At 34.0% G+C, this 12,408-nt stretch overlaps 1 protein-coding gene across 4 annotated transcripts; it reads left to right on the top strand.

The window, feature by feature from the left end:
* Positions 1–5,078: 5,078 nt before the first annotated feature.
* LOC148277184 (uncharacterized) lies at positions 5,079–12,408 on the top strand. 4 transcript variants are annotated; one of them, XM_088233225.1, is made up of 4 exons: positions 5,079–5,221; positions 7,541–7,758; positions 10,151–10,256; positions 11,428–12,223. In XM_088233225.1, exons 2-4 carry the CDS (start codon positions 7,542–7,544, stop codon positions 12,083–12,085), a joined length of 981 nt encoding a protein of 326 aa, XP_088089351.1. In that variant the 5' UTR covers positions 5,079–5,221; position 7,541; the 3' UTR covers positions 12,086–12,223. The 4 variants fall into 4 exon arrangements, with proteins under 4 accessions (XP_088089351.1, XP_088089349.1, XP_088089350.1 ...); XM_088233223.1 differs by having other exon boundaries at positions 5,107–5,221; positions 11,407–12,408; XM_088233224.1 differs by having other exon boundaries at positions 5,107–5,221; positions 10,151–10,277.

Below are 12,408 nucleotides of genomic sequence, written 5' to 3'. Positions count from 1 at the left end.
TCTACATCTTGGGTTTGTTTACAAAAAGGACATTTGAGTATTTCTAAGTTATTTTTGTCATTTGGTGTAGGAGTAAGGGACCTTGATCGAAGATTTTCCAAGTTTATGTTTTTAGTGTTTCTTGGATCTTCCTTACGACATAAGGTGCATTTCCAGCTATCTCGGTAGATTTTCGACATTTTTTTATAATTTTCTGCTGTTGTCCCTGTACAGCTGTAATGGAATACTTCATAGCATCGACTACATTTTAGAGTTTTTTTTGGGCTCAAGCCACTATTACATATTTTACATTCCATATTAAGTTTATTCGGGATATAAAAAATGTTTTTTTTTTTTTTTCTTGTTAAATGAATAATATTTTCACTTTCGAAAAATAAGTATATTAATCCTTATATTTCAAGTTAAAAATATAATATATTGCGATATTTTTATTTTTATCATTATTTTTTATATCAGTTCATTTTACTTTTTTTTCCATCTATTGAATAATTTTAATAGTACGACTATAATTATAATTAATTAGTTAATAATTATCCAACAGTTTTTTTGTTGATATCATAGATGGCACTATAAAATTACTTTTCAAATGGTTTTAATTGTTAATTATCAGATTTTATATTTTATAATTTTATTAGAACATTGTTTTTTTTTATCTCACTATTCTTTATAGAGTTAATTTATTTTTTATTTTTACACTAGAATGTTTTTATTTTATCACTTAAAAACACATTTTTGAAAGTTTTAATTGTTAACTGTCAGATTGTAATATTTTATCAAAAAGTTATTATTTCATCGATACTTAGTTTATTTGTTATTTTTACACCAAAACTACTCTTTCAAATTATTTAACTATTAATTTATTATTTATCAAACTTATAATATAAGAAATCAAACACTGATTTGAGTCTACTGAACACTTTATTTTATTTTTACAAATATAAAAACAAAAATTTTGTTACAAATAGTTCATAAGAATATTTTTATTTTCTACTCAATTACCTTTAATAAACCTATATATGGACATTCAATCCATCTAATCTTCACATTCGTTTGAAAATGCCCTAACAAGGCGAAACAATTGTCACGAATTTTTTGTGGTGAATGTTACACAATGTGTAAAGTGGCCACTTAAATCGGCCAATGAGAGGTCTTAAGCCCTGTAGATGCCTAGACTTTATTACCTTCTCTAAAAAGATTCTCATCTCTGTTGTAATATGTTAGTATTAACAGCTCCCTCGGGGGTTGAATCCAGTCCTTGTCTACAAAAATTTGGACAAACTCAAAACATTGTTGATTTTGATTTGATTTAAGTTATTTATTTATTTATTATATTTTATAACTTATTTATTAACATTTTTGAAATAATAAAATCACGCTTTTCCAACTATTGTTATAAAAAATGACATATAAATAAGAATATAGATTCGGGGCAAAATTTGCTGTTCTGATTTTATCGGAACCTTTTCATTTAGTTACTTCACGGGATCTAATTTAGTTTCTTCATTTTTTTTTTGTTATTAGCGAGGTATTTTAATTACAAAACATTATTGAATTTGATATAAATATTTGCAAATAATAAATCGACAGATAACAAAGACGTTTGCTAAAAAAAAAAACAAATTTGGTTGAACTGAGATGGAAACGACCTTTTAAACTAGACAGGAGTGGACTTAAACGTAATATTGTTTAATTGGTGATTTGTTATTTTTTCTTATCATGAATCGCCTTTTTAACCTCTAATATTTCCAAGGTGTCTAGTTTTAAATTTTATAAAAAATATGTGGTCGAAAGCAAAGTTGTTTATGTTTATTTTATCATAATAAATAACCTTATTTTCTTAGTAAGACATTTTAAATTTATCTCCTGCTTAACTTTGATTTTTACTTTTAATTTTACTAATTTATATGTACATCTACTACCTAAATCTAATTAATTATTGTTGGTTGTAAATTTTTACTAAGAAATATAAATGTTCATGGAAGCAGAGAGAGAGGGGAGGAAAAAAAAGTTGGAGCTATACAATGTCTTCTTCCTTTTATGTACTTTTTATTTAAATTTGATAAAAAAAAAAAAATTGTTTGTATTTAATTTTTTTTCCCCTCGCTTTCTGTAATTACATCAAATTAATGTGAAATATGTAATTGTTTTTTTTTTTATTGTTCTCTTGTACCTTGTATTTATAAAAAAGACTGTATGGTTTCTTCAATAAATAAATAAATTAACCATGTTTTCATCTCTTTTGATCAACTCTAATAAAAATAACAAAAAAATTATATAGCTATGCTAAAACCATATTGTATGAACCGAATACAGATTAAAAGCAAAGAGTAAAAGTATATTTTTTCCACAATCATACATTTAAAACAGCCTTAAAATGAGAGTATTTTTTTACAACTTTGCTGTTCTTCTTGTCTCGATTAAATCTATTTTATAATCTTTTGAATGCTGCGATCCTGAGACGCATAAAAATACCGTCAGCATATATACTTTCGCAAAACAAAACTTACTCAATTTGCGTATTGATTCGCTGGCACTGAAAGGGGATTGTGATTTTTTACAAATTCGCTAAACTTACCCGCAGAGGGTTGCGTACAGGGGTATTATGTGTGCTATGGGTGTGTGAGTGTGCTTTTTGTTATCCGACCCTTCGAGTTTGCGCAGATCCGCGAATGAAAAAATACAGAATGAATCAAAATAAATTAATAAAGATAACTTATTATGATACGAGGCCGACAAAAATAATTATATTTAAAAAAATTGATACAAAGAGGTAAAATCAATGTTAAATGAATTACAAATACTTGAATAATATTATATAATGGGCAAGACCAGATAAAAAGTTAAGATCTGGGGTGGTATTCCTCGCTCTTATTGCCGTATTATCTCGCGTATTAACATACAAAATACACGAGATAATACGGCCGCGAGAGCGTTTGGAAAACTAGCCCTGGACCCGTATTACAGTGGAAAATTAACAGTTTTCTTTGTCTACAAAGAAAAATCAAATTTCGTATACAGATTCGAAGTATCTTTGTTAGTAACCTGTAATTGAACATGCATTTTATTTTTGTATTTAAATTTACATATTTTCGAAAAGAATTTTTATTTTATTTTATTTAATACATTACCATGACCTTAATACATTAATAATACATTAAACATGGCAATGTGGGATAAAATAAAAACAATAAACACGTAAACTAAAAAATAAAGATAAAAAATAAATAAAAACCGTGCGCATAGACCATAAAACTATTTGGTTGCCTTAAGAGTATTTAACCTTAAAAAACGAAAATAAAATCAATGCCTCCGTACTGATTTAAACATTTTTGAGGAAAATCACAAATATGTATTTTCCTAGTGCCCCTATAGTTAGTAATGAATGCAATATGCGCATGTGCATCTGACGATTCTGCAATCGATAGGGGGCGCATGCGTACTGGACGCAGGGGTTTGCAACCCTCAACCCTCAACCGGAATATTATTTATTTACTGCTTTTATTTTACTGAAAAACATCGCTTATTTTGCGTGGCAAACCAAATCGATTTTAAAATAAATTGATGTTTAATTTATTTAAAAGCTTAAATAAGAAATTCAAATTGTTATATTCTTATTCTTAGTGGTGAAGGTCAGTGGTATGCAAGCTCCTGACGTCACTGCGACCAATGAAGATCTATTGTGACGGGAATAGTTCTCGCCCTCTAAGCCCAGGTTTATAAAGAGCCTAGCTGCTGTGTGGAAGGCGAAAATTTACATTTTGCTAAATCTCCCCCTCCAATCCCAGATCCGTAAAATATTGGGCTATTAGAAGGGGGCAAGCTCTTTGAAATCCTCAGGTTTAACCAGTGGTCCCCCGAGGATGCGGCTCCTTTTATGATGTAAAGCATCACATTCACATACAATGTGTGTAGGTGTTTCCTCATCTGCACTGCAGAACCTACATCTAGATGTTTCGGAAATGTTCATTCTAGCAAAGTGTGTGTCGATAGTTATTTGTGATTGAACTACAGATGGGAGAAAGTCGTCGCTAGCGACGGACAATACTTTCAATGGCAAGTTTAATACTAATTATTTGAAATAAAGCATTAATTTTCACGAAAAACAGCCAGCACGTATTCATGTCCCCAATGAAGTGTAACATGTTTCTTAAATACGAACTTTAAAAAAGTAACAAGTAATCTCTTCAATCACTGGTATAATGCATAGGTTTAGGGGAGTTCTTCCGATCTCACTTCGCCGCACAGTGTACTTTTCAATGATACACTCTCATATGGTATATTTGTCGTGCATCTGGGGATTTGCCACAAAAAAAGTGTGTATCAGAAATACAAGTAATACAGAATAGAGCTATAAGAAACATATACGGTATACCAATGGAAACGCATGTCAAAGACATTTACAAACTTACTGACATTCTCCCATTTTTGGTCATACCGTATTATGAGATTACAAAAACGGTGCTTCAAGGTAAAATAAAGACTCTCTGACTAATATTGGCTATACCTTTAATCGTGACGTCCATCAGTATAATACGCGACAGCGTCAAAATATTCACGTACCTGGATCACATACGACAAGGTATGGTCTAAGGTCTCTGCTATACCTTGCTTGTAGCGAGTACAACAGGCTACCGGAGTCCTATAGAACGTCAAAAAATTACTGTTTTCATTTAAAAAATTACTACTTGAGGAGGTACGTGGAGGGTGAAATTTAGTTTTAAGTTATTTTTTCCCCTAAATATTTCTTTCTTGCAATATGTAAATATAACAATTTTATTTTTAATTTTTATTATGGATTGTTTAAAGGATGGCAAGCGGATGTATGATTTTGTATCATATATTTGCTTGCTATCTAATTTCAGTTTTTATGTACATATTATTACTTGTTACTTTATTACTATTTGTTTCTGTATTATTGTTGTTAACATACCTATGTGTAAATATTTTTCTGTCCCAAAATGAGTTTGTTGTAACTCCTGGGAGTACAAAAAAAAATTGTATGATTTAATAAATAAAAAATAATTACTAACAAATACAAAATTATAGTTCTAAACCCCTGCATTAAAGCGCTTACCCTTAGACATTATACTCCTTCATATAAGCGACATCCGAGCAAGTGTCAGACTGAATAATAAACTCGCCAAAATATCCGCTGTGTCTACAAAATATCGGTTAATAGTGATAAACATATTTTCTTATTGGAAGCTCTACACATTCTGACGTGAGTTACCAACATTTTTGACTAGCAAAATCACTTGAACTATGTTTATAACCTTTTTTCAACCCCCAATAAAAGTATTATACCTCCCGCCATTTAAGCTCAACAGAGAAAAGAAAATGGCACGTATTTAGCATTTTCGCGAGTGTTTTATGTTTATATTGTGTATGTAAACATTAATTTGTTTGACTAAAGAAAAGTGAAGCATGTTTATTCGTGTTGTATAGGTGAAATTAAGTCAAGCTGTTTATATTTATTCAACTAACAGTATTAAAGTAGGTTTAATTACAAGTTAGATGCTTTTACCTAAACTAAAGAAAAGTTGACATTTTTTTTGAAAATTCAAAAAATAATAAATAATCAATTTACTGAATTTTCGTTTATTTTGCAGATTTCCTTGTTAGGATTTTAACATTTTAACAAAGTTTCACCTTGTAAGTGTATTTCCAAACGAATGCCAAAGACTTCTGTTTTATTTATTTATTTGTAAATTTTAAACTTATAAAGTTCTATAAACATATAAAGGTCAGGAGGCATCTCGTCTGGTTAGTATAGTCATCATTCAATAAAAACATTCGTTGGAAAATGCCTCAATAATGCGAAACGTTTTTTTTATTAATCAATTTTGTACACACAAATCGGTGTTTGATCAAATGATAATATAGAAAAGAACATGTAATTTATTCGTGTACGCATATTCATAAAAAATAATCGACAAAAATATGATATAAAACATAAAACAAAGATATAAGTTAATTTGTTTAAAATATTCAACAAAATATTATGATAATCCAAACCTATGTAAACGTACGTTGATGTGTCTGTCGGTGAACCAAATAAACATACAAATTTCCTTTGTTTTAGTAGCCACACTAGAAGGATTTATGTGAAAACTTATTGTTACGCACACATAAAGCAAACGTTATTAAAAAGGTTTGAATGTACTGTGTACTGTGTACGGTATCTTAGCTTTCCTACGCTTCTAAGGTAAACTCATATCTGTTAATTTGTTAGTCGTAGAAAAGGTTAAGTAGCAAGATGTTTACATAGTTTAAATTATTTGTTGCATTTTACGATTCTGCGAATTTCCGATACATTAAAAAAAGCTCATGATTGTTGACAGAGTCAATATGCTACAACCATCAACTAGACTCTAAGACCTTGAAAAAGTGCAAGATTTTGTTTATTTAGGCTCATCCATCTTTGCGGGCGGTGCATGCACTTTAGAAATTAAAAGACGCATCCTAATAGCAAAAAATGCCATGACTCGACTGACTAAAATTTGGCAAGATCGGGGCATCTCGAAAAAAACTAAAATATTCATAGAGCGTACGCTTGGGTTCCCAATATTCTTGTAAGGCGCAGAAACAAGGACAACGAAAGCACGTGAGCAGGAGAGAATAGACGCCTTCGAGATGTGGTGTTGGCGTCGAATGCTGAGAATACCATGGACATCCAGAAGAACAAATGTCTCTATACTGGATGAACTCAACATAAAAGTTCGCCTACCGGCCATATGCTGCCAACGTACGGGTATCTGAAGCGTAAGACTAATCACCTTACCTTCATGTAACGTATGATTGAAATACGCTGAATCTGGGATTCCAATGGAGTGCCCTAAGAACCATCGGGGGCGAATAGACGTATGATGATGAATCTTTTAATCACATTCTCAATAAAAAAGCGTATTAACATTTCGAATATACCAAATGTTTGTAGACAGGCTGGATTTCACTCCAAGAAGTTAACATTTGAGCATACTCGAAATCTTCTTCTTCTTCTTCTCCTTCTTATCAGCCCATTTCTCCCCACTACGGGATATAGGCCTCTCCCAAAATTTTCCATGTTTTTCTGTCCTGGGCACTCTGCTTCTATCCATGGCCCACGAGTTCGACGACGTCGTCAGTCCATCTCCTCTGTGGTCTCCCTACTCTCCTTTTACTTTCGTAGGATCTCCAGTTTAGTATTCTGGGGGTCCACCTATGGACTTCTTGTCTCGCCACATGACCCGCCCACTGCCATTTTTGTCTTCCCACTCTTTCTGCGATATTGGTCACCTTTGTACGGCGTCTTATCTCCTCATTCCTTATTCGGTCTCTTAAGGATAAATTTAATCAAACTGCGGAACTGAATCGTGTTGAGTTGGGCTGCGTTTGGAAAGCTGAAACACGTTTTCAGAAATAAGGGAATACCAAATAATCTGAAACCCAAAGTCTACATTTCTTGTGTTCAGTGGTAAAATGGACATTAAAACCAGCCAATGACCGGTCATAAGTCCAGTAAATGCGGTAAATCTAATGAAGCCGTCCATATTTATTGTAGAATGATGTGCTCCGGCGACTGCTGGGAGCTGGGCCCACCCCCTGACAGTATCCTGCGCATGCCGCCCCCGCCGCTGCCCGCCTTCCTGCAGCGGGCGCCGCCCTCCAACACCAGCGCGGCCCCCGGGGGCTGCCGCCCCGCGGGCCTCTGCGACACCCCGACCCCGCCCACGGGCAACGTGTTCCCCGGAGTGGAGTACGTGGAGCTCCCGCATCACGGTGAGCCTTAGTCCTTCTCTCTAGAACAATGTCTTATGAGGATGTGGGCCGGAAGAGTGCGAGTGGTTTGATAAATAGGTATTTGAATACAGTTTTCCATTTATTAGATTCTGTCAAAAAGAAACTACGTGTGCAAAAAAGCCGAAAATGACGGTTTGATTTTGAATGTCAAACAGTGTGTAAAGTGGTCACTTAAACCGACCAACTCCTTTATCGCACCGAGGGTGTTCAATATTTTGGAAGAGCGTATTAAACTCTCAAGGACAAAAACTATTTCCCAGACAGGAGTAAAGGGCTGGGTTTTTCTCAGTGGGAGGGATTTGAGTGGGAAACTCCTTGATGATTTTCCGAATGTTTGAGTTTACTGTTTACCATATTGATGCGCCATATATTTGTATTTTTACTGTTGTTTTTCTCATCCTATAAAATATTTGTGATGGACTTTTAGTCCCATGAAATTGGAACTTATGTCGCAATAGTATGTAATAAACTGTCTTTAAGTAAATAAATAAAAATAATTAAATGACGGTTGAAGCCCTGTAAATGCCTCATGTCATATTAGTTTTACTAGGCATTCTGTGTGGTATGCTAGATTCAAAATATGTGTTTGGTTTTTGTATTTACTCATTTATTTATTTAATTTATTCATATTTTCCTCTTGCAAACTATAATTAATAATAAAAATAATTTGACCTCACTGGGGTTACCCGTGCCGAGGACACTTAACAATATACTTTTTTGAAATGTTTTTACACGTGAGAATAAACAAAGATGACTAATTTAATAAACAGAGATAATTTACAAAATATTCACAGTTTTAAAAACTAGTTATACATGTACATTTATATTATTTATATTACAAAACGCACAATGAAAATAACAAAAACCTAACATAAGCTATACTTTTGTAGAGCGGTTGATTCTATATTGGTTTGGGCGAATGAGACAATCCATTTTACTTCTACCTAGCTCCGCTATCCATTTTTTTATGGCCTTTTAAAACATTTTCTCGTTACTAATTGTTTTAATAGATAGTGGAAGTAGGTTAAAGATTTTAATTGAATAATACTCAAAATCCCTTTGTCCGAAAGTTGTCATGTTATTATATTTTAATTTTAACTCTTGTAGCTGTGATGTCACACTAGTCTACACAAGATACAAGCCTTCATACATTTCCCTTATTTTTTTCATATGAAGTTGTATTTATGTAATCTTTAAATGGACACTTTTATGGATTTTAATACAAAAAATATTTATCCTTGCTACGCGAAGAATAAATAATCTCTAATACAGAAAGTCGGCCTCGTGGTGTAATGGTCAGTGCGTTAGCCTACCATGCAAGAGATCTCGGGTTCGATTCCCGACATGGTTGAAATGAAATATTTATTTAAAAAGGTGTTTTCACACTAGAATATTTCATGGTCAATGTATTTCATGATCAAGATACGCTGCGATTGGTGTACCAATGCAGTGCCCTATGCACCATTAGGTGCGGAAAGGAAATGACTATGAATACAGCGATACAGCGATACATCTGTATAAGAGAGAGGACGAAGATAGAACTCAAGGAAGACAAAGACGCGGTTCTGTGGCCAGTGTTTGTGTGAAACAGACTCACTCGGTTATTGATGGTCAATGATGGGGGACGCACGCATGTAAAATGAGTAGCGTGTTTATGATTTATTTTGCTATAACAGGGCTAAATTATATGTTTTTTTTCAATGTTTTTTTTTCAAAGGTCTGCACTTTAGAATATTCCGTCTTTTGCTTGTGGTAACACGATGTTATGTTACATCACCACGCGCAAAGGAATTATTTACCACAGTCTTTTAAGAGCTAACCCATAGTATATTATTTTACTTCTAGTTTGATTCCAATAAGAACAACTTTCTGCCGTTGTATTAAAGTTTATTCGTGTTCGGAAAGAAAAAGAACCTGAATTAGTGCTTCAAATATAAAATTTATAAAATACTTACGTTTAAATATCCACTTTAGTTTACTAAAGGGAACTAACTTTGATTTCTGGAGCCATTAATCTTCCCATCGTAAGATTTTTCTAGTGCTGTGGGTGTTTTTATCAAATTGAGAAATGCCGTTTTTGTGATCAACAATATTTTCAAAAGGTGGTGTTTTTTGCGAATTGAGAAATGCCGTTTTTGTGATCAACAATATTTTCAAAAGGTGATTATTACAGTTTTTTCGTATGAAAGCGGCCTGGTTGTTTTTAGCATAACGTTCAATATATGTACCAGTGCAATGCGTAGTATGCACCACAATAGTGCAATTCTGAATGCTCTCTATCCTCTAGAATCGCACTGCAGGTGGAAAGACAATGATGATGTTTTCTGTTCAGAACTTGGTGCAATATCTAACTCTTTTCCTTTATTTCCAGATTCTTCATCAGCAGACGATACTTGGTTCCTGGTTCTCATCACATCCTGTGTACTTGTGGTCTTCCTCGGCGCCATCCTCGCTCTGTTTCTCCTCAAATGTCGAGAGTACGTGTGTTCTGTACCTATGTATGTTTTCTTTTATATGCACAATCTAAAATACGCACCTTTCTCTTAAGCATGACTCTATTGCATTGGACAAGTTATGCGTCCACTATTTTTTTTCTTTGCTAATAAATATTTTTTAATCTAATACCGGTATCCCAATGAGAAAAACCAATTTCATTTAAAGTTGTTTTTAAGAATTTAGGAATCGAGATATTCAACGATATAGTCGAAACAAATCAAGTTGGTAGCCGACAAAAAGGGCCGAATTCTGTTTGTGGGTGCAATATGTACCGAACGACTACTTAAGAGCTAGGCAACACACACCATTAATTTGTTCTCCCTGAATGCAGGACAAATTTACCGTTGATTATACCTTTGGAAAGAATGATCGGTCTGTTGAACAGCCTACCGAGAGATATAGATTTTTTCTATGCTGGGATTACCAGTTTTCAACTCTTCCTTTTATTACTGAGATTTATTTGCTTTGTTTACTATAGTCTTTATGGACTACATATTGTACCTTAATAATCTATTGCCCTTTTTTTATACTTGTTTTCGTAAATACCTAATTATATAATATGTCTGGCGCCGTGGCGTAGTTGGTTAGACGGCCAACTGTGAAACTGGCGTCGCGGACTAAATTCCCGCCAGTTGCAAGAAAAAAATTCAAGAAAGATTTTTTCTCAATTGGTCTGGGTGTTATGGTATATTTATCATAACCTCCTTCCATACCCACTATTTCCCACCTGATGACAAGCCTTTAAATAGAGGCTTAGCGGGTTGATCCTTTCAAAAAAGGCATTTGGCAGTTGCACTTTATTGAACATTTAAAGAAATTAAAATTTATTTCATTTAAAGAAATACGAGTATATTCCAATTGGGTAGCGGATATTTAATATTATGACAATGATGAATCCTATAATTCGTTATTTGTTTTCACTGTAACGAATTATTTTTTTGTCTCAGCATGATCAACATTACATTACAAATATGAATGTTTTAGTAAATTAACTTTTTTTTAAAATTACAATGTTATTGGGACGCCCTTATTTTCAAAAAATGTTTAGACATTACATTGAGATTTATGTTATATGTACTTTTATTTAATGCATGACTAAATGTGGGTCTCGTTTGTGTATGTTTCTGACAGGACATACACATTCCATTTCAGCGAGAGCAGCGGCAATAAGCAAGGCCCCCTCACGTCCGAGCTCGCCGGGCCCCTGCAGACCAAGGCCAGGCCCTCCGCCCCCGCCAACGGCAACCTGTACCCCCCGGGGCCCGCGCCCCCCGACAACAGAGCCCTGTGGGCGGCCCTCACGCCCAGGGGCACGCAGCACTTCATAGCAGACATCTACCCTCAAGACTGCGTGTCTTCAGACCTCTACCCGGAAGACAACCATTACGAGACCGTGGAAGCCATGAACTTAAAATCGGTCATCCACGAGAAATTTTACCCCATGCAAATAAGTCATTACGAAAAAAAAATCCCGGATAAATCTACATTTGATAACTCTGGTTATATGGATTATGATTACGAGGATCCAGCGCCCCTTATTGAGAGTTATCAAATGGACGATATGGAGACATGCTACCAGGAACCAGACGTAAATCCTTACTGTATCGTCAACCAGCTTCCCCTCGAGAGCTTTGGTACTCTGAAGAGGGGGGGCTCTCGACCCCTGGTTTCCTCTCCCACGCGTATAGAAAATCCAAACATGCCCCCTTTGAATATGTATCCCCACCGTCCAGGGGGGACATTGAGAAAGCCATCTCATTCGAGAAGGGTTAGTGACAGCAATAGTTACAATGGAAATATCAATATTTAAAGCGTGAGTTAGTTGTCGAACTGTAGATAGATCGCAGGGTAAACTTAAATTTGTGTTTATTTCATTACATTCTTGCAATATTTATTTTGTCCCGGGCTCAAGTGACCGGGTCGTTGTCGTATGAAAATGCATAAAAAATCATCGACAAAAAACTTAAAAACAGGGGGTCTATCTCTTTTGAGTAAAAAAAATATTATAAAAATAACAAATAAATCACTTTTGAGAAATCTTGTGATTCTATTAAATTGTGGCAATTAAAAAAAACTCGTTTAGTTGTTATTTAATCTTTTTAACTATTTCAAGCCAATAAAATAAAAACAAAA

Source organism: Micrasema longulum, unplaced genomic scaffold (assembly GCF_059751315.1).
Source record: "Micrasema longulum isolate JH-2025_06_02 unplaced genomic scaffold, ASM5975131v1 h1tg001072l, whole genome shotgun sequence".
NCBI lineage: Eukaryota > Metazoa > Arthropoda > Insecta > Trichoptera > Brachycentridae > Micrasema > Micrasema longulum.
Note: the sequence above shows the minus strand (reverse complement) of the source record. Positions and strands in the feature narration are given on the sequence as shown.

What these genes read in the sequence shown, in the direction of transcription:
- LOC148277184 (XM_088233222.1), top strand. Translation starts at nt 7,542, where the DNA reads ATGATGTGCTCCGGCGACTGCTGGGAGCTGGGCCCACCCCCTGACAGT. An exon ending in CGTGGAGCTCCCGCATCACG is followed by an intron (nt 7,759 to 10,150) that starts GTGAGCCTTAGT and finishes CTTTATTTCCAG; the next exon opens with ATTCTTCATCAGCAGACGAT. An exon ending in TACGTGTGTTCTGTACCTAT is followed by an intron (nt 10,278 to 11,406) that starts GTATGTTTTCTT and finishes TGTTTCTGACAG; the next exon opens with GACATACACATTCCATTTCA.